This window comes from Brugia malayi (genome assembly GCF_000002995.4).
Source record: "Brugia malayi strain FR3 genome assembly, contig: Bm_v4_Chr3_scaffold_001, whole genome shotgun sequence".
NCBI classification, from domain to species: domain Eukaryota; kingdom Metazoa; phylum Nematoda; class Chromadorea; order Rhabditida; family Onchocercidae; genus Brugia; species Brugia malayi.
In genome coordinates this window covers 10197577-10221864 of record NW_025062477.1, presented here as the reverse complement: position 1 = coordinate 10221864, position 24288 = coordinate 10197577, and the positions used below count along the sequence as shown (strand labels likewise).

Below are 24288 nucleotides of genomic sequence, written 5' to 3'. Positions count from 1 at the left end.
ATTAATTTTTCTTTTAATTCACTTTTTTTTTTTTTTTTTTAAACCGATATCTAAAAAAGAAATAAAAAAAAGTTAAAAAGAAAAAATTGAATTTGAAAAATAAAGCAAATTTAGCAATAAAACAAGAAAAGGGATATGTATATATATACAACATTAATGCACAAAATAGAATTGTGCTTGAAATTTCTTTTTTTTCCCTTTTTTTTTTTTCTTTTTTTTAATGAAACATTTAAATTTTATTGTTTAAAATTTAAAAATTGTATTTTAAAATAAAAATTTTACCCTCTAACTGAAATTAAACTATAATCAAAAAGAAAATTATTATTAAAATTAATGTCTAACATTTAATAATTTAATGAATTAGTTCATAATTAATTATGATTTAAATAAAAAAAAAAATATATAATTTAAACTAAGATTTTAATAATATTATATAATTAATCATTTCTTAGGTGGAAAAAAAGGAAAACTAAAATTGAAAAATGCAAGAAAAAAAAAAAAAAAGGAAAGGAAAAAAGAAAGTAAAAGTTGATGAAAAATCAACCCTATCAGACCAATTTATTAAATTCATTGATTTATGGCTCATTTGAAAATAAAACATTTTTACAGTTTGATTCATAAAATATTTATGCATTCGTTCTTTTCTTTCTTTTTTTTTTTCAATTAATCGAGATTAAACGATGAGAGTAATTTATTTTAATTTTCTAAACTAAAAATATGTGTTATTAATTCATTTATTAAAACAAATTATTATTTTATTTTTTTTTAAACATTTTAAAATATTTGAAAACAAAAAAAAAAAAAAAAATATAATTACAAAGAGAAGAAAAAAAACAAAATTGTAAATAAACAAAAAAAAAAAAAATGAAAGATAAAAAAAAATATTTGTTTAAATGAAAAAGAATTGACAAATTGTTAATAAAATTTAAGGGAAAAAAAACGATAGAAAATGATATTTTAAAAAGTTTGAAGAAAAACAAAAAATGAATTAAAAAATTTTTGATTCAAAAAAAAAAAAAAAACAAAGAAAAGAGAAAAAATATATATGAAAGGAAGAATAAAAGAGAGAGAGAGAGAGGGAGAGAGAGAGAAAGGGAGAGATGATGATAATTATGAATGGAATTCAATCAGTAATATTTTTATATATGACATAAAAAAAAATGGGTATGTATATGTTTATTACATACATAAACAATGCTAAGGTCAACGACATAACTTAACGGAGGATGGATGATGCTTTGACCTCATTAGCAAATGACCATTGGTCAGTATGGAAGTAAAGTATATTTTCTGTGACCTTTTTTTGTTATTTCTAATTATTTTAAATATTTAAAAAAATTCAAAAAAAAAAAAAAAGAAAAGAAAAAATTAATTTGATAAATATTATTATATGAAAAAATAGTTGTAAATTTTCTTACCATTCAAAAAAATATGTAATTGAGATCAGCGATAGCAGTATAGCTGTATGAAGCGTAAAACATTAGCCAGGTGTAATTTCTGAACTGAATAATGAAACGTCACGTCCACGTCGTCCACGTAAGTTCATTCACAATATCACCCAAAATACTTACTTCGTTTTTTTTTTTTTCTTTTCAAACCTTTTTCTCCTTTTTTTTTTTTTTTTTGTTTACTTTTTTTGATTCAAATTTCAATAGTAAACAAAAATTAGGTGAAAAGCAAATTTTTTTTTTTCGCCTGAAATAAAATAGAAAAATTGATTAAATATATATATCAGAAAAAAAGAAAAATGGAAAAGGAAAATGAACAAATGAAAAGAAAATATCAAAATGTTACTTAAAAATATACGAAAGGACTAAATCTAAAAAAAAAAAATTGTTAAACAATATTAGTTAATACTATAAGAATAAGCAAGAAATGAATCAGAATTTTCCTTTTTTTGTTTTTCAAATAAATTTTTGAAAAATAATTTTGATAGAATTTAATGTGTATATTTTGATGATGAATTCCTAAAAAAAAAAAAAAAAAAAAGTTAAAAAATTAATTTTAATTTCGTTTGCATTAATGTATTAATCAAAAAATTCAAAAAAAAAAAGAAAAGTTGACGTAATATTAACAAATTTAATTAATCAAAAAATTTAATCAATAATATAATATTAGTATTTGTGTGAAAAAAATTGAACAAAAAGAAGAAAGAAATGATTAAATCAAAATATTATACCAAATAAAAATGTAAACAAAAAAAAAAGAAAAAAAATGAAAAAACAAACAAAAAAAAAATGTTAATTTGAAATTATTTAAATTCTATTACAGAAATGTACTGAAAAAAAAAACAAAAAAAAAAAACGAAAAGCTAAATCGATTATATTATAAACAAAATGAAAAAAAAATCTTAGTTAATTCTTATTTACTTATTTTTTTACATTACTTAGTGTACTCAAAAAATATTTTTAAAAGTATACAAAAGTATTTTACAGAAAAACAAAAAAGAAAGGAAAATGGTTGTCAAAAGAAATTTCAAAAATTTTATAAATAATTTCATCTATTAAACTAAACCTTATGCTACTATGAAATTCTAGCAAAATTTAAAAGATTAACAAATTTTTGAATTCAATTTCACATCATCAAACTTAAATGTTTTCAATAGCTAGCAGGCAATTAAATTTTTTGTTTTTTCTATTATTTAATCTAGAATTAACTGCCATGAAATATTATTTAAAAAAAAAAATTAAGAAAAATATCATTTCATTTAAAAAATTGCATCATTACTTATCTGCTCATCATTTTATTTTAGAACTTAGTTTATTTATTTCTTTTCTTTCTTTTTTTTAGTTTCTTATCTTTAGGCATGCAGCTGACATTTCCTTCTAACAATAATTATTTTTCATTTCATTTCATTTTTTTTTTTTTTTTTTTTTTTAAAACATTTTCACATTAAATAAATACATCAAAAATCATTTAATGAATAGAAGCAATTTAAGTAATCAAAATTATTATCAAAATTTAAATAATAATAATAATTATTATTTTTTATTATCATTATTATTATTTATTATAAAATGAAATGCAGCATTTACAGATGGTTAAAAGCATTGAAAAAAGTAAAAATGAAAAATTTTTTGCAAAATTTTTTTAAAAACTTATCTTTCAAAAAATTTTTTTTATATTATATTTTGAAGTGGAAGAAAATGAATGAAAAAATAAATTTATTTTTAATCAAAAAAAGAAAGAAAAGTGTTTATTCTATGAAAAAATTAATGTATAAGCAATAATTTAATACTTTGAAATGCAATGATTTTTCTTTTTTTTTTTTGTTCTTATCTTCTAATTTTTTTTTTCTTTCTTTCAAGAAGTGTTAAAATGACGTGTTTTTGCTTTTGCATTAACAATTTTTTTAAACAAAATATTTGAAAAAAAAAAAAAAAAAGGAAAAAAAATTAAGAAAAGAAATTATTATTATTATTTTTTTTTGATAAAAAACAGTTTGAATGTAATTTTTTAAAACATTTAAAAAAATTTTTCTTTCTTCAACTCTGTTTCTAATTTTTTTTTTTAAGAGAAAAACGAAGAAAATAAAACAAAGAAGGAAGAAATAAGTAAAAATGAATAAATGATTAAAAATTTTTAAATAAAAAAAAAATAACAAACTAATAGTCCTTTCATTAGATATCAAAAGTTTGTTTGTTTGTTTGTTTTTGTTTTTTTTTTTTTTCGGTAATAAAAGGGAATGTTATATTTAACACATTTCAATCATTTAAATTTGCAATGAATTTTTGAATTAAATAGAAGGAAGTTTAAAATTTTAATATTGGAATAAAATTTTATCAAAACGAATGAAATCCTAAGCTTACTGTGCAAACATTTCAAAATTAACCGTAATGAAATATAAATTTTAGTATAATCATAATCTATCATAATGATAATAATATTAGTAGTAATAATAATAATGATAATAATAACAATTGTAATAATAATAACAATAATAGTAATGATGATGATGATAACAATAATAATAATAATAACAAAAATAATGACAATAATAATAATAATAAAATAACAATAACGATAATAATAACAATAATAATAATAATAATAATAATAATAATAATAATAATAATAATAATAATAATAATAATAATAATAATGATAATGATAATAATAATAATAATAATAATAATAGCAATAGTAATAATAATGACAATAACAATAATAATAGCAATAACAATAATAATATATTATTGGCTATTAATGCTTTTTATGTGTTAACTAATTTTCCGGTTTGTCCGATGCTTAAGTGTTAAATAAATCCGGAAAAAACGATCTTTTCTCCGAGTGTTAACTAATTTTCTGATTATGCAATGTTCAGACAAATATTTGAATTAAAATTAATTAGTATTTTCATGAAATTTTAATGTATTACAATTTTAGTTTAATGTAATTTAGCACATTAAACAATTCAAATTTTGAAAAGTTAAAATTTTGTTAAACCAAATAATTAATTTCACAAATTATTTTCGCTTATTTTGCATTGCATCCAAAACTTATTTTATTTGCTTATTTTGATTATTTCAAGCATAAAATTGATTTGATAGAAATTAATTACTTTTATACTTTTTGATAAATTTCAAACTGTGAAATATATATATTTGCAATTTCGATGCAAATTTATTCATTCATTTCAAAAAAAAATATATTTTAGAAATTGAAAATTTTTAAAAGAAAAGAAAAAAAGTAAAGAGACTTTTTAAGAAAGCTAATAAACAATAATAAAAATAAAAACAAATGTATTCAAAAATTTAAAAAATAAAAAAAAAGAAAAAAAAATTAGCAAATTTTTTATTTGAAATATAAAATAAATTAATAATTAACTATGATAAAGGTAAAAAGTGTAAACAAGGTTATTTCTAAATATTTAGTAAATAAAGAAAAATAAATAAAAACATAATATCTTTTAATAATGATATATTTTATTAAAACTTTTTCTAAAATATTTAATATTTTTTTTTTTTAAATGGAATTAGAAATTAATTTTATTGGATACTAATATCATATATTTTTTTTTTAACTTAATAATAATGTTTCTTTAAATTGAAACAATATGCAAATTTAATTTTATTTTAATTTTTTTCTTATTATTTATTATTTTCTACAAAAAATATTTGTGTAAAATTCGTTTGCAGTGTGAATTAATGAATTGAACTTAAATAATCATTAAAAAACTTTCCAAAAAAAATTGTACCAAACAAAAATTTAAAGTTTTTTTCTTCGATTGCAAATTTAAAGTTTTTCCTCGAAAGGTTAAAATCAGAATACAAAAATGAAAAATGCAAAACTAAAAATTATACAACGGTGAAAAAGTATCTAACAAACAAAATTATTTAAAAAAAGAAATAATAGATGATGGTAAATTAATTTAAAATGAAACAATTAAATTAACTTTAGATACTATTATTTATAATTGTTACTTAAATATTTATTAGTCATTGAATAATTATTTAATTATAAATTATGATTTTAGCTTATCTGATTAAAGTTTATCATTAGCTTATTAAATTAAATTAATATTAAATGATGCTTAAATTGTTTATTTTTATCAATTCCAATTTTTAACTATTTTTTAAAATTTGAAACGTATAAATGTTATATTCCATTTTTTAAAAGTTTTTAAAATTTTTTTTATGCTATAAACAAGAGAAGCATATATATTTTGTTGGTAATATGAAATTCAATGATAAAAAGTTAATTTTTTTTTTAAAAAAAAAAAATTTTAATGATAAAAGTAAAAAAAAAAGTAAATATAAGAAGAAAAATTTGCCAAATTTTTTTACATTTTCAAAATTTCATTTCCAATTTTTTTTTTTTTTTTTGCTATAATAATTTGCACAAATGTAATTTCGATAATAATTTCATATTTTCATGCTGTTTTCTATTTAAACAATTAACAAAAAATCAAATTTAATATTTTTCTTTTTCATTTTTAAAAACAAAAATCGAAAACAAAAAATACTAAAAACATTTAAATGAAATACTAATAATTTTTGCCAATTTTATATTATCAAAATATACATAATATATATTTTAAATGAAATAGAAATAAAATTTAAATATTACTAAAAACATTGCTCCTTATTTCATTTAATTATAAATAATTATTTTATTAAATTTTAAATAAAAAGATTTAAGCAAAATTTTTTCGTTTCCTTTTTTCTTTGAAAAAGCAAAAAGATTAATTGAAGTAATAAATATTTTATTTTTAGTAAAACAAACAATAATTGATTAATTAATAATTTTTTCTCTATTATTATTTGATAATAGATGTAATGAATTAAAAATGAATGATTTAAATTAAAAAGTTAGATTAGATAAGAATGATCAACTGATATTGATTAGACTTTTTGATCACTACAAATATTGCTTAATTTTTTAATTAAAATTATTTAATTTATGGCAAAAGAAAGTTATATTAATTAAGTTTTTTCAATCATTAAAATTATCATTTAATTTATTAATTAAAATTATTTTTATGTATGATAAATGTGTTAAATTAATTAAACTTTCCAAATTTTTGTTGTGCATTTAATTTAATTTATCAAACAAATAGGATGGAAAATTTGCCTTTTTATCGTTTTTTTTTTACGAATTTATTTGAATTACAGTAGAAAATTGAAATTAAATTTTTGAATTTATGATTACTTTTTAATAATTTCTGAAAAAAAACAAAATGGATTAATTTTAATTTGTTTCATTAAAAAAAAAAAAAAATTAAATTAAATAATTAATGAAGAGATCGATAGATGATAGAGATGAATGAAATAATGAAAATATTAGATTAATTTGGAGATATATTTTAAAAAATGAAAAATTTGAAGAAAACAAAAATATTAAAATTTTTTTCAAAAAAAAAATTAACAAAAAAAAAGAAATGAAAAATGGAAAAGAATCAAAATTTTTCGAATTAATTAAATTATTGCTAGGCGAAGAAATTATTCATACAAATTAAGGTTAATTAAGATAAAATTAATTAAAAAAAAAAATCAGGTATTAAAATTACTAAAATTCAATTCAAAAGGAAGTAAAAAATTAAAACATTTAGGTGTTAAAATGAATGAAATTTAATCCAGAAAAAAAAAAAAAAAACTCTTAATTTCATTCATTGACATACTGAAATGATAAACATTAAATTTATTAACTCAATAAATTAAAAATGAATTGGATTTCGTTTTTTCTTTTTTTGTTAAAATATATAATTTTGCAGAAAAAAATTTTTTGAATTAATTATTTTGATATTACTAATATTTATTAATTTCTTATGAAAAGATCATTTTGCTTAATGCTTTTTTGGTATTTTTTTTAAATAAAAATTTTAAATTATAAATTATATTTGCTAATTTATAATTTAAAATAATATTACAAATTTGAATTTCGCTGTTTTTTGAGATTTATATGAAAAAGGTAATCAATTTTATATGCAATTTTTAAGAAATCAAAAATTAAATGCAATTAGATAAGTGTACATACACACACACACATACACACATGTACACGCATACATGCACATACAGACATGCACACACACACACACATATATATATAGACACATATACATACTATACAGACACGCACGCACACGCATACACATACACATGCACACATGCACACACACATATATACATACCATACCGACACAAACACACACACACACACACACACATGCACACATATGCATGCATGTAAAAGAAGCAAATATCAAATAAATGCTACAAGAAAAAAATGCTAAAAAATTAAATGAAGAAAATAAAAGAGAAAAAAAGAGAGAATTCAAGCAAATAATTCTTTTAAGCTCTTTCAAAAGAAAAAAGCAAAATATTTCGGAAAAAATTTTAGAATGAAAACAAAATTTATTCGCAGACGGTTATAAAAAGGTGTATATGTGTGCATACACGTGTAGAGGGACATACACACATACATGGGACATACACGTTTTTATACGTGAACACATACACACATAAACTATATATGTGTGCATACACGTATAGAGAGACATACACGTTTTTATCCGTGAACACATACACACACAAACACGCACACGTACTAACAAGTGCAAAAAAACATACGCTCAGCTACATACGTACAACACATACAAGCACACGTATACACGTCACATATACGTAGATACATATAGAAATATACGTAAAATATACACACGAACACATATGCAGAAACAGACACACACTTACGCAAACATGCGCAGAGACAAACATACATGCACACGTACACGTAGACATACACGCACACACATGCAAATACATACACACACGCATACATACACATACACACATTTTATATTATAAATGGTCTTTTATATAGTATAAAATATGGAAATGTAAACAAATAGTACATTGTTTAAACAAACGATATTCATATTTTCTTTGAAAAATGAAAATTATGACTTTTTTTTGAATTTCGCTATTGAATTTGTAATATTCAAAGAGAGAGAGAGAGAAGGATGAAGAGCAAGAGAAAGAGGGAGGGAGAAGAAGTTAGAAAAAAAAGAAAAGTAGAAAAAAATATTTGGTAAATTTAAATATTTTTTTTTTATTTAGAATTTTATAATTAAGCAAATAAATAATTGAAAAAAGAAAAAAGATTTTAGTAAAAAATTGAATATGTAAACAAAATTTGATTTTAAAACAATTAAAGAAAATAATTTTTCAACTTTTTTCAATTTTAACAATTTTCTTGACAAAATTAGTAAATTATTTTTTTAGTTTATTTGTAAAAGTTAAAAAAAAAGGGAAGAAAAAAAATTAAAAAGAACGGAAATGACAAAAAGTTCAAATAATAATATTATTATTTGCTTATTTACTTTTTTTTTCTTTCGTTTTTTATGTCATAAAGAATGTTTTTAGTTCATTTCAAAAAAAAAAAAAAAGAAAAAAACCTTTAAAATTTCAATAGAAAAATTTCTTTTTTTTTTCGTTTTTTTCTTAGTTTTTCTTATTTACTAAAAATATTCTAAAAGGAAAATGAAAATATTGTTGTATGATTTTTTTTTTTTCATTTTATCTTTTCTTTTTGCTTTAATTTATTTGAAATTATTTTTAAAATCTTAGTGGAAAAACTTTTTTTGATTTATTTATTTTTTATTAGCTTTTCTTATTTTTGATAAAAATATACTGAAAAGAAAATAAATAAACCGGAAGAAAGAATTTTCGTTTTTTTATTTTGTATCATAAATAAATGCTCTCAATTCATTATAAAGTCTTTTAAAATTTTATAAACCGAAAAATATTTTGCCAATTTTTTTTCTTGGTTTGTTAAAAAAATTTTTTAGATTAAAAAAGAAAAAAATCGTTTCATAAGTATTATCTATTATAAAAGATGATGAAAATAAATAATTTATCTTTAAAATTTGAAATCAAATCTATAAATTTGATAGAATTCGCGATTTTTTTTTAGTAAAAAGCAACTTTTAATTAGAAGTAAAATTTGTGCCAAATTATTTTTAATGCTTTCAAACAATTTAATTTAGTAACATTTATTTAAATGCTAAATTTGTTTCATCAATTTATTAAAATTATACCAATAACTATTTGCTATTAGAAAGCTCTATCAAATCTTGAAAAAATAATTTATTTTTGTTTTTAAATTTTAAAAAAAATAATGTTTAAAAAATCAATTGGCCAAAGATTATAATATGATTTAAATGCTAAGTAAACTTGCATCAACGTTACTTATAATAAATCAAACAAATACGATGAATACACTGTGAATAAGTTTCTTTGATAAATATGTTATTCAGCTCAGAGAGAAAAAAAAAATTTCATTCAAAAGTTAAAAAAAAAAAAAAAAAGTTTAAATAACTAAAAATAAAAAGTAAACTAACAAAATATGCAAAATATATTTAATATATCTTAAAAAAAAAAGATAAATAAGAAAAGTTTTTTTTCTTTAGTACCAAATTTAAAAACAAAAATAAAAGATGATGAAAAAAGGAAATATTAAGAATATTATTAAAGCATTATTTGATTTGTTAAAAAAATTTTCTTCTAATTCAAAATTTCGTTTTTAAATTATAAAAGAAATCAAAAAGGATTAGCAAATTTTAACTAATAAATTATAGAAATGTTTGAATTGTGAGAATAAAAACGCAATTACATTTTATTAAATTCAAGCAAATTTTTCTTTTTTCAAAAACAAAAAATTGATAATAGGAATGAATTTTTTTTATTTTTTCTCGTTTGAAAAAAAAAATTATTTTAGCATTAATTGTAAAATAAAACATTTAACTGTTGCATTTTTAAAAGAAAGAACAAAAGGGAAAAAAAGTTTTTTTTTTTAATTAATTGGATTGTTTTTTCAAAATTATTGTTACACATTGCTTATATCATTGTCACATACTATAAATTGTCGTTATTATTAATTAATTAATATTTTTATTCTTACCAATTTTTTTATTTATTTTATTTTCTTAAAATTCTAATTAATAATTTAAATTGTTTTTGCATATTATTCGTTTCGAACATTACTTTTTTAATTTTTTTCTTTTTTTGCAACTAAAAAAATTACTTTTATTACAGTCATTTCAAAATCATTTTATTATTATTATCATTAGAAACTTTTGTCTGTAAATTTTGAAACTGATAAGCTCAAGTAATAATCATAAAAATTTTTTTTCCATCCAAAAAAAAGAAGAATGCACTCTCTTGTTGAATATTTTTTAATCGAACAACAAAGTAACGTAAAAAAGCAATGCCGAAAAAAAAAAATTGATAAGATGATAAGAGAAGAAAATGATAAGGAAAGCATATTATTAACAAATGAACATTAAAAGTCATAATGATATTAATCATATTGGTTTTGCATCAGATTTGCTGTAATATACATATTTTTTTTTAATTTCAATAAATATTTTTCTTCAACTTTTAATGAATATTTATCTCAGATAATTTTAATAAATATTTTTTAGCTTGAATTAAAAAGAAAATAAATAATCCAAAAAATGTTAAATTGGTAAAATTTGCAAAATATTTTGATAAACTTTAAAAAAAAAAAGCGAGAACATGACATTAAATAGGAATAAATTATATTAATTGAATATTAAATTAAAATTAATGAATTAAAATAACCAAATTGAGAAGGTTAAAAATTTGATAAGCTAAATATAGAAATTTATTTGAGGGCGATAAGTAAAATTAAGAAATGAAATAATAATGCAAATTCCTGTTTTGAAATTTTTTTATTTTTTTATTATTATTATGACGAAATATAAAATACTGGTATAATTTGTATTAGTCATTTCGTACTTTTATTTAAACAAATTAATTTTAATACAAACAAAATGATATTCACGTATAAATAATGAAAACGTGTTTTTTTTTTTCTTTTTTTCTGATCTTAAATATTAAGTCATTCTTACGTGTTATGATAAAACAATTTTTGATATCGTTTCACTCTTACGTGCTCACGTGTTATGATAAAGCTGTTAAATATCATATCATTCTGTTATGATAAAAAATTATTATGATAAAACAGTGTTAAATATGATGATATTTTACGTGCAATGATAAAAAAAATCATAGATATTGCATCAATCTTGCGTGTAATGATAAAATAGTTTAAGATATTGACGTGTAGTGATAAAATAGCTTGAGATATTGACGTGTAGTGATAAAATAGCTTTGAATATTAGATCATTCTCATATATATTGATAAAGTATCTTTTTTTTTTAATATTCTTAAAAATTTTACACATTATAATAATATAAGTACAAAGTTTACATTTTAATAACATCTTGACATCTAAAAATTTTGGTAAAATTCTGTTTTAAATTTTAAACTAATTGAATTGAAATATATGCTAAGATAACAAACAAAAATATAAACAAAAAAAAAAAAAAAAAAAAACAAAGAAGAACAACACACATATATTCTGACAAAATTTCAATTTTTTTAAGTGGAAAAAAGTTTGAAATAAATCAAATAAAATAAAAACAAATAATATCATTTACAAAATTAATATCATACATAAATATATGAATGAATTTCAAAAAAAAAAAGAAAAAAAAATAAGAAGTAAAGTGGCGGTGAAGCGACGAAAAGGAGAAGGAAAGAAGAGGAGTGGGAACGGGACAGGAATAGATGGAAGACGAAGTTGACATGATAAGCTGTCGCTATACTGTCACATTTTCTTCTGTCATCCGACAAAAATTGCAAACATGACAGAAAAGGACCAAAAAAAAAAAACGAAAGAAGAAAAAAGTTTGTTTATAAGATGAATTCAATTAGTGTTTTGAAGTTGAGTGTGTATAGTTATGCACGTGTATGTATGTATGTGTGTATGTGTATGCATACTTGTGTATGTACGTACTTGTATGCATGTTTGTGTGTGTGTGTGTGTGTATGTGTATGCATACTTGTGTATGTACGTACTTGTATGCATGTTTGTGTGTGTGTGTGTGTGTATGTGTATGCATACTTGTGTATGTACGTACTTGTATGCATGTTTGTGTGTGTGTGTGTGTGCATGTGTATGCATACTTGTGTATGTACGTACTTGTATGCATGTTTGTGTGTGTGTGCATGTGTGTGTAAACAATTAAAATAGAAATTTATTTGTATCATCACTTTAGTATTGTATGGATTAAAGAACATATGTAAAATAAAAAATTATAATAACTTTGTATATTTAATATTTTTCATTGATTTAAAATTAATTAATCGATTGTTTCAATATTGATTTTAGTATTAGTGAATTGATATATCAAATAGAAACAAAAAACAAAAAAAAAAAAAATTTTGCTCATTTTCAATCAAAATTCACTCCGTTTTCTTCCATTCTTCCTTCTCTTTTTCATTTTATAAATATTTAACTTAAATTTGATACATTTAAATTAAATAAAAAAAAAATTAAATTTTCATAGTATTAATGCTTTTTTTTCTTTGCAATCTGATTTAAATTGTTTAGAGAACCCAAAAAAAAAAAAAAAGATGCATAGCTAAAATATTATAATCATTCGAGTAAAAATTAACTTAAATTAAAAGTTAATTTGTATTTTTCAAAAAGGGTTTTAAAACTTTTAAAATAGTGAATTACAAATGTAAAAAAAAAAATGAAAAATACAATGATTATAAAGCAACACTTATAAATTTCGAAAAAAATTTGAAATGAATTTTGTAACTTTTGAATAAGAAATGCGAAGTGATAACTTTAGAGTGAAAAAATGATAAGAAACTATTTCAGTTACAAAAAAATTTATTTTTTATTTAAAAAAATGTTAATATACTTTGTGTTAATTATCACAAAACAAAATTCAAATTATATTTTAATTTAAACAAAGATACTACATTCCATTCATAATTTTGTGTAATTATTTAGTATAAATATATTTTATAAACAAAAATGCGAAAAAAAAAATATGTAAATATATTTTGAAAATAATAAAAAGTTTTTGATAATTAAAGTTTTAAAAATTTAATGCATGTTAAGGAATAAAAATGAAAAAAAAAACCACTTAAAATCATAATATTTGAATAAAAAAATTTTTTTTTTCTCTTTTTTAATTCAATCGATAATTTTTTTCATAACTTAATTAATAATTATTTTTCAATAATTAAATTAGTAATCATCAAAACTATCCAGAGCTACTTCTTCATAATCTTTTTCCAATGCTGCTAAATCCTCGCGTGCTTCTGCAAATTCACCTTCCTCCATTCCTTCGCCAACATACCTTATGAAAAAATTTCAATTTAAATTTAATCATATCAAATTTAAATTTAAATAACATTTTAATTCCAAAAAAAAAGATTAAATTAAAATAATAACAGAACGACAAAAAAAAATTTCAGTAAATTCTTTTAAATAAAAAAAAAAAAATTCCAATGAATAATAGTAGCAAAAGAAAAAAGGAATTTAATAATTTCAACAATATTTGAAAAAAGTTTGAAGAGGAAATTAATTAAAAAAAATTTTACGTTATTGCACGAAAATTGAGAAATTCATTTTGTGCCTCAAAATGAAAAAAAAAATTTAATTTATGAAAAATTAAAAGACTAAAATTGAAAAATAATTTAAAAAATGTTAAAATTTGAATTTTTTTTTACAATTTATTATAACAACTTTGAAAAAAAGAAAAAAAATAAAATTAAAATTACCAATGAACAAATGCTCGTTTTGCATACATCAAATCAAATTTATAATCAAGCCTAGCCCAGGCTTCAGCAATTGATGTTGTATTAGCTAACATACAAACAGCTCGTTGAAGTTTTGCTAAATCACCGCCAGGTATAACTGTAGGTGGTTGATAGTTAATACCAACTTTGAAACCTGTTGGACACCTTAAATCTATCTAAAATTTAGGAATGCAAAAAAAAAAAAAATTCCATTTTAATAATAAATTATAATTGATCAAACAAAAAAGTTAAAATTAACATTTCATTTTTAATTAATCACTTATATTGAAATAAAAATTAGGATGATTAAATTAAAAAAAAGGTTTTGAACCAAAAAAAAAACAGAAAATATATTACCAATCAACAAATTGAATTGAACGTTTTGTTTTTATTGCTGCTATAGCCACGTTAACATCCTTTAAATAAAAATAAAAAAAATGAGAGTAAAAACGATAAATATTTAAATTATCAATTTTTATCTTTTATTTACTTATCAAATGTTATTTTCAAATTTTTTAATATATGAGGAAAAGATAGTATTTAAATATATGAAATCTAAACTGAAAATAATAATTAGCTTACTTTAGGTACCACATCACCTCTAAAAAGTAAACAGCATGCCATAAATTTTCCTTGTCTTGGATCACATTTAACCATTTGATTACCAGGTTCAAAACATTGCCGTGTTATTTCAGGTACTGTTAACTGCTCATGAAATGCACGCTCACTAAAATTTTAATGTTTCATTTAGCAAAAATTTGAAATTTACTTGTGAATGAGTATTATTATGCATAAATAATATCAATGAGAATATTATTACCATAAAACAAAAATTATTTTAAGTAAAAAGTAAGACTTACTATAAAAGTGTAAATAAAATATTAGTAATAATGGTAATAGTTATAATAATAAAAATGATGATGATAACAATAATAATAATAGCAGTAATAATGATGGTAACAATAATAATAATAGTAACAGTAATAATAAAACAATAAAAACGAAAATATGAATAATCGTTTATATTATTATATGAAAAATAAGTTTTAAATAACTAATAATAATAGTAATAATAATATTAATAATGAATAATGGTATCGCCACAATGGCGAAGCTATAACGTAATGAACAAAGACTATTTTTTAAGTGATTTTAATCCACTTCGTAACCTTAACACCCATAAGTCCCTCCCAATTTTCTTCCTTACAAAGCCATTCATTGTAGTTCTTTGTTTGGTATGGCTCGGTTGCGAGGTGTCTAGCTTGCTTATATCTTTAAATGTTTTTTAATTAGGTTACATTTGTGTGTTATGTATCAATTCATTATTGTAATGTTGTATAATTTTAAATGTTAATCTGTGGGTTAATTACCCAAGTTTGGGGTTTGAATAATGAAATATTTCACGAAGATAGCATACGTACACAGAACGGAACCAATACAGATTCGAGATTCTACCAGTCAATGAATTGAACCATCAAGAAAAGAAACCTACTTTGTTTCACAAGGAAACGGGGCAGTAAGAAAAAAATTCTAAATTTGCTTATACAAATGGTGTTAAGAAATAATAATAGCAATAAATGATTATAGTTGTAAAAATTACTAATATTACGTGAAAAAATAATCTTTCATGATAATAATAATAGTTTTAAAAAATCAGGATTGTCTACAATTTCAGTACAATTATATATTTCACAAAATTCACTTCCTGGCTGTATCTTTCTTACTATATCATAAAATATTATTAAAATTTAATTATTTTATTTAGTTAATTTCTTTTCTTTTTTGCATGTCAGCTTATTCAATTTATAAAATTTATTTATCGATAAAATTATCTGTTTCTGATAAGTTAAATTAAAAAAAAAAAAAAAAGGAATTGAATTTTAGTATTACCTGGAAATAATTGGAGCATATGTTGCAAGCGGAAAATGAATCCTTGGATATGGTACTAAATTTGTTTGAAATTCAGTTAAATCAACATTTAATGCTCCATCAAATCGCAATGATGCTGTTATCGATGAGACAATTTGCGCAATTAAACGATTAAGATTTGTATACGTTGGTCGAAATTGAAAATAAACAATTTGAAACAAAACAAAAAGGAAATTTAAAAGCACAAAAAAGTGTTGAATCAGAAATTAAAAAATAAGTAAAAGATAATTAAACATTTATTTTCATTTAATTTTTTTTTTCGCTTCCATTTCAGAAATGCTAATAATAAAATTAATTGTAATGAGTAACAAATACATATATATAATTAAATTACTAAGAAAAAGTGATTAAGTTAATGAAAAATTTTTCATCTTTCCATTTTTTATTCTCATTTTTAACTTTTGGTAATTTATTAATTTAAATTATATAATTTTTATATTTCTAATATAATTTTTACATTTACCTTGTTATAGAAAGATTTTTTCGGCAAATTTCATAAATTGCTTCATTATCAACCATAAATGAGCAATCGGAATGTTCTAAGGTTGTATGAGTTGTTAAAACGGAATTATATGGCTCAACAACTGCTGTGCTAATCCTTGGAGCTTTAATAATAATAATAATTTTATTTATAAAAGTAGTAATAGCAATTTTTAATAAAGTTATTAAAAATAATAAACAAATAATAGTAAACAATAATAATAATGATAATAAGGATAATAAATATTAAATGTTATTAAATTAAAAAATTTTTCGCTTAATTAAATATATTGAAATATTTTAATTTTATTTTTCATTCCATTTTATTGTTTATTTTTCTTATTAATTAAATGAAATATAAACCAGGATAAATGCTAAATTCAAGTTTTGATTTTTTGCCATAATCAACTGATAAACGTTCCATAAGTAATGCTGTAAAACCACTTCCAGTACCACCACCAAATGAATGAAAAATTAAAAATCCTTGTAAACCATTGCACATATCGCTCATACCTAAATGAATTTTTAAATTTTTTTTTTTCTGTCGTTTTTTAAAAACTGAAAAAAAAAAAAAGAAAGAACTTCATAGTACATAGTACTATAATTTTAAATTTTACTTTACGGTTAATATTTTTATTTACATTACTTTTTTCCAAAAAAAAAAAAAAAAAAAAAATGAAAACTTTGGCAGTGTTTATTTAATAAAAAAAAACTTTAAAAAAAAGAAAATCGATGAGCATTTCTTCTTTAATTTCAATCTTTTAGCAATTTTTTTTTTAAATCAGACTTAAAATTTGAAGGCAAAAAATCAATAAGTCTATGTTTTATGCTTTTCAATCATTTTTTGTTTTTTTAATTAATGAAATTAAATGAATATTTTTTTAATAAAATATTTACTTACGTCTTATACGATCAATGCAAACATCAATAATTTCTTTTCCAATAGTATAATGACCGCGGGCGTAATTATTTGCTGCATCTTCCTTTCCGGATATAAGTTGTTCCGGATGAAATAACGATCGGTAAGTTCCGGTTCGTATTTCATCTAATAATTAAATTCCTTTTTCTATTTTTTTTTTTATTTTTATTGAACAACAAGAAATTTGTTTTTTTACCATTTCTTGAAATATATCATTTCCAATTTTAAAAAAATTGAAAAAGTCTTTATTAAAAGCAAAAATTTTTTTTAAAAAAAAAACAAATAAAAGTATTAAATTATAAATTTAAAAATTTACCTACAACAGTTGGTTCTAAGTCAATAAAAATTGTTCGTGGAACATGTTTACCTAAAAAAAAAAATTAAATTTTTCTTTTTTTTTCATATTTAACTTAAAATAATACTATTCAAAAAATTTTGCTTATAAAATTTGAATTCTTTTTTCTCTCTTTTTTTTTAGCAACTCTTATATTAAAAAATGATTAATTACAAAAAAAAAATGGGAATTTTTAAATAATATTTAAATTGATTAAACATTTATTTTAATAAATTATGGTTAATCATATATTGTGGTTAAATTTATAAAACAAAATTAATTCTTAACTGAATACTATCATATCATAAATTAATAGATACATAAAAAATTGTCAATTTAATACTATCATATATTAAATAATTAAACTTTAAAATGCTGAAAATATTAAATTTTTCTTTATCAAATTATCATTTAATAATTTTTTTTTTTTTTTTTGTTGTTTATCAGTTCAATAATTCATTTTTTCTTTTTATTCCATATTTGTATTAATCAATAATTAAAAAAATATTTCTTAAATAATTATTACTCACAAAAAAAAAAATTAGTACCATAAATAGTTTCAGCAAAAAAAGTATTATATGAAATATCCTCGTGATCAATTGCTTGATCACCTGCCATCATACCATTTGGTTGGATACCATGTTCTAAGCAATATAATTCCCAACAAGCATTTCCAATTTGTACACCTGCTTGTCCAACGTGTACTGATATTACTTCACGCTAAAATTAATTATAATTAATTAACCAATTAGCAAAATTATCATTTATAGATAAGATAAAACTTTTTTTTTAAAAAAAAAAAATTTATCATCACATGCATTATTTTGATAAGTTATTTTTTTTTAGTTTTATAAATTCTAATATTATCTAATAGAAAAATTATTATTTAAATTTTGATCTAAATTTAAATTAATCTAATATTAAAAAAATAAATCATATGACAAAATAATAATTTTTTTATTATAACATATAACTAATAAAAATTAATGTATTATATTTTAACAAGTTTTCAATTTATTAATTCACTAATCTAATAATATCAAATATTAAAATTAATCTAATATTTCAATTTTTATCTAATAATCGTTAATTTTTGTGTCTAATTTTTTTTTTTTTGTAATATTAAGAAAAATTAATCTAATATAAAATAAAATAATATTTCTATTGAAACATAAAACTGTTTTAATTTATTATTTTTATTTCTGATTATGATTAACAATAATTAGAATTTATTAGTATATTAAGTTTATTAGTCAATTAATTAGCTTCTCTTTTCTTTTATTTATTCCTTCTTTAGATATTTAATTTCAGATATTATTTTCATATAACATGAAATACTAAAAAATTTGAAAATATTATAATTATAAATGAAATTTTTAATTTGAAAATATCTGACAAGAAAATATCTTTTCTTAATTAATTAGAGAATGTTTATATAATTAATTAAACATCGAAAAGTAAAATGGGAATGAAAAGAAAAGAAAAGAAAATTTTATTAACAATTAAAATTAAACTTACACCAAATCGTCCCATTTCATTTATTCGTAAAAATTTGAATTAAACAAAAATTCACAAAAATTGAACTGCAGGTAATTCAAACTAAAACACAAATTTTAAAATTGCAAAAAAGAAAAAAATTATAAAATATTGCTTAAAAAGATAAAATCAATCTAAATATGATTATTGCATAGTGATAATGATATTAAATGATTATAATCATGTTGATAAAAATAAAAAACAAAGCGTAAATGATAATAAATTTGATAACGATGAAATAATAAGACAATAATAATAATAACTATTATTACTATCATTTCTATAACAACAACAAAATGATAATTAATAGTTAATTTGACATTTAGTGATAACAGTGATAACTTTGGCAATCATAAAATAATAAACGATCATAATTAAATATGATAAACTCAACTAAATATTTATCATATCAGTTGATTTTTGCATAAATTCTTTTTATCATATGTCATGTAAATGAAAATATTGTTTAAAAAAAAGACAACTAAAAGTGATAGTAAAAATGAAAAATTAAAAAAAAAAGTTGGATGAAATTTTTTTTTTTTTAGAAAATTATTTAAAATTATATTTTGGCATTTTTGAGCTTATTTTATAATAAAATGAATGAAATATTATGAAAATATATTCATACTTTAATATAAATGCTATAATAATAAGCAAAAATATTGAAAGGAAAACGACAATTTTCTATTCCGTTTTTTAGCCAACGAACATTTCCGGTAATATTGCATTCAATTTTTATGCATACTTTAGCATTTATTTAAGTTAGTTTAAAAAAAAAAAAAAAAATAGGAAAAAAAAAAAGAAAACTAAAAAGCATATTGAAAAATATATTATTTATCAAGAATGCATTTTATTATTCACTAATTTCATTTTTAATTATATAAATTTAAGTTTAAAAAGAAGTGATAAAATTTATGAATTTTTTTGTGATAATAATTTCAAATGGAATTTTATAATCAAATTTGAAGATTTCCATCTATCATTTCAGCATGTATGTAATAGAAAATTAAAAAGAAAGAACAATATAATATGAAAGAAATTTAAAAATTACAACACTGATAAAAATTTAAAAAAAAAAAAAACGAAATTAAGTTTTAAATTAAAATTTAACATTAGAATTAAAAAAAAAAAAAATTTTTCTTTTTCCTTCATCCATTAGCCAACATTTTTCAAAAATCGTTTAACAATAAATGCAATACTGCCAGTGCTACTATTATTACTGCTAATAATGATGATAATAGCATTAATGGTATATAATAATGATAATAATAATAATAACGGTAATAAAATGATAGCAATAGAATAATGGTAGCAATAATGCATCACAATAATAATAATAATAATAATAATAATAATAATTTAATAATAATAATAATAATGGTAACAATAATAATAACAATAATAATAATAATAATAATAATGATAATAATAATAATAATAATAATAACAAAAGCAATAATAATAATAATGGTAACAACAACAATAATAATAATAATAGTAATAATAATAATAAAGCAATGGTAATATAATAGTTATTTTGCTTCAGAATTTTGAGAAAAAAAATTATTTTTCATAAAAAAATTTCGTCACATCAGTTCTTCTTTCTATTATTATTGTATTTATATTACAATATATTATAATTTAATATTATACGAATGATGGATGAAATTTAAATTTATATTTAAATTTGCATTTGGAAATATCAAATCTGCTTCTAAATTAACATCACAAATTTTATTTAAATTATCATGAAATAATTCATTGATTTTGACTTTTTTAAAATTTTAGTTTGCACAATTTAAAAAAAAAAAGTAACAATATATTCTAATATAATTTTTATATTTTTTTTTTCAATTTTTTTCAAGAAAAAGAAAATTTTGCAAAATAATTATGATTGAAATAATATTATAATAACAATTAAATGCATTTTATTATTACTTTTTTTTTTGTTGAAATTGGCCAATTAGATTTGCATATTATAAATTCCTGAGAAAAAAAAAAGTAAAATTATATTGCAATAATAACAATTTTTAATAAATTTATTAGTAAACATATTAATTTTTTCAATTTACAAAGAAATTTATTTGTTTTTTTTTTTTTTTTTTTTGTATAATAAATGCATTTTACAAGTTAATATTTACTTATTACTTTTTTTTTTTTGCTTTTAAAAGTAAATTTATAAATAAACCATTTAGGAAAATAAATTTTATAGAAAGCCATTTACGTTCAATCTTTTCCCTTAAAACACTTTCATTTTTATTTGTCTTTTTTTTCCCATAAATTTACCCACAAATAAATGAACCGTAAAAATTGGAAACTATTCCATTTATCTTTTATCACAATTTTTTCCATATCTTTTTCCTTGAGCCAAATTTAACACTTCATTTAAACTATAATTTTACAATAAATATTAATATCAAATATATATGTTTCACTTTAATCATCAATTAATAAATTAATTTTTTTTAAAAAAAAAATGATGAAAAATATTAATTTCTCTATTTTGATAATAAAATATCAAAAAAAAGTATAATTTTTAAAAACATAAATCTTAATAATGTTAACATTTTCCTTCCTAATCTTCATATTTTTAATAGCAAATTTTAAAATTTTAATATTTAATGGAAAAGTTTAATTTTTAACAAATTATTAATTCATTGTTGGAATTTTGAAATAATTAAATAAATGAAAAGAGAAAGAAAGAGAGAGAGAGAGAGAAAAAAAAAATGAAGAGAAAAGAATTATTATGTTGCATATGAGAAAACAATTTAAATTTTTTTTTTTTTTGTAATTTTTTCAATTTTTAGTTTCTTTGTTTCGGTCAACGATCAATTGTTTTTAAAAAAATGTTTAAAATGATTTCATCATTTGAAATGCTAAGCTAAGCTAAGCTAAGCAATGCGCCAATTTTATTCGTTTTCCTTGCATTCATTTTAAAATTTCAAATAGATTTTTTTATTTCATTTTACAGTAATTCTTGTAAATAAATTTAATTTAAAATTATTTACTTAAAAGTTTAGCAATCAATGCATTTAGCTCAATTAGCATATTTCGCTTATTGTTTCTGTATTACTGTAAACAATAATGACTGTATCTTATCACTAATTTAATGTGCACATACATAGGTACGTGTGTGTATGTGTGTGTGCGTGTGTGTGTGTGCGTGCGTGTGTGTATCAAATATACGTGAGCAGGTGTGTGTGGGTGGAGGCGAGAAGATAGGCGTGCGTGGACGAATGTAGAGTGGCATGAACATACGCATAGAATGCTACGTGTGGGAGAGGACGATAAAACCGTGCGTACGCTTATGTGCGTGGATATATGCGTGTGATTCGACGTATCCGCGTGGATATAGTGGGTAAATATTTGCTGACAGGTACGTGTGATGACACGTATATACAAAATATATTATTATTTTGTTTGTAATATATTAAATTTATGCATGTGTATGTGTGTATGTTGAGTTTTTGTATGTATGTAATATACATAAATTTAAATTAAATTCATTTAAATAAAAATTACAAACTATTATTTAAAAAAATGACATAAATTACAAATTAAATTGACTTAAACAGTTAATTAAATATTAAATTAACTCAAAACTTATTTATTTTTTTTTTTTTTTTGTTGAAAATATATAAGATATGATAAATTAATATATAATAATATGATAAAGTAATGATAAATTACATTTGAAATTGTTTAAATAATATCAAAATAATTTGTCTCACTTAATGAAAGATGCATTTTTGTTTAAAAATTTTAAAAATTAAACAAAATTTTCTTTAAAAATTTTCCAACTTTGCACGAATTTTTTTTCTTTTTTTTGTTTCAATGTTAAATGATTTATTGTAAACTGAGAAAAACGAAAAATATTACAACAATATCTATTGAAAAGATTAATGAAAAACTTCAATTGTTGAATTTTTTTTTTTATTTTCTTTTTCACAATGAAATTCTTTCCGTTTTTTTTTTTTTTCTGTTTTTTTGCATTTTATTATTAAACTTTTTTTTGTTTCACAATGAAACAATTTCATATTTAATACAAAATGAAATAATTATTATAAATTAATTAACATAGAATATATTTTATTTTCAATCATTTCAATAATTATTATATTTTAATTCACAAAATGATAATAATTGATAAAAATTTAATTAATACTTGAATAACATTACGAATAATTATTATATTAATTTTTTTAATGATTAATGATATGGTTAGCTTTTAGTTTTATTCTTTTTTCTCTCTCTCATTATTTGTTTCAAACTTCTGCTAAACTTGATACAAATTTCAGCTTTATTAATTAAAATTAAATTTTCAATCATTAAAATTAAATTTATTATTGATTACATAATCATGCACAATAAAAAATGAAGTGATAAATTTTTTTGATAACAAATTTTATCACAATGATAAATTAAATAAGAAAACAAAAAATAAAATATGATTTTCCACAAGAAAAAAAAAATGAAAATTTCAGCATTTGTTAAAAAAAAAAAAACGAAAAGGAAAAAAAAAAAAGAAAAAAGAAACAAAATATTATCATTTCTCTTTTTCACTTATGCATTAATTTAATCGATTAATCGATTTCTTTTTTTTTTTCCCATTTCTTAAATTCCAATTTTTTAAAGTTTATTTATTTATTTTTTTTTATTTGAAATTATATTTTTACTTAATATTACTTAAGCAATATGTGTAATAGATGATATTAACTTTTCTTTACTTTACTTTATGACTGATTGAAATTCATTCATCAAAAATTGTTTGCAAACAGAAAGTTTCTACCAATTTCATTTTCTCTTTTCCAATTCGTCGAATTCCTCATATTTCCCATCAAATTTATCATTTCTCACATTTTAGCTTTGTTTTTCAAATAGAAACATATGTGACTACACATACATACATACATACATGCATACATACATACATACATACATACATGCATACATACATACA

General features: G+C 19.4%; 1 protein-coding gene across 1 annotated transcript; it reads right to left on the bottom strand.

The window, feature by feature from the left end:
* Nucleotides 1–13576: 13576 nt before the first annotated feature.
* Bm11609 (Uncharacterized protein) lies at nucleotides 13577–19325 on the bottom strand (the record flags this gene model as incomplete). The annotated part of the gene is made up of 10 exons (XM_043080737.1): nucleotides 13577–13688; nucleotides 14113–14295; nucleotides 14488–14546; nucleotides 14713–14857; nucleotides 16523–16664; nucleotides 16903–17052; nucleotides 17441–17584; nucleotides 17775–17825; nucleotides 18341–18512; nucleotides 19311–19325. The coding sequence occupies 10 exons, from the start codon at nucleotides 19323–19325 to the stop codon at nucleotides 13577–13579; spliced, it is 1173 nt and encodes a 390-aa protein (XP_042936671.1).
* Between the last annotated feature and the right edge of the window lie 4963 nt (nucleotides 19326–24288).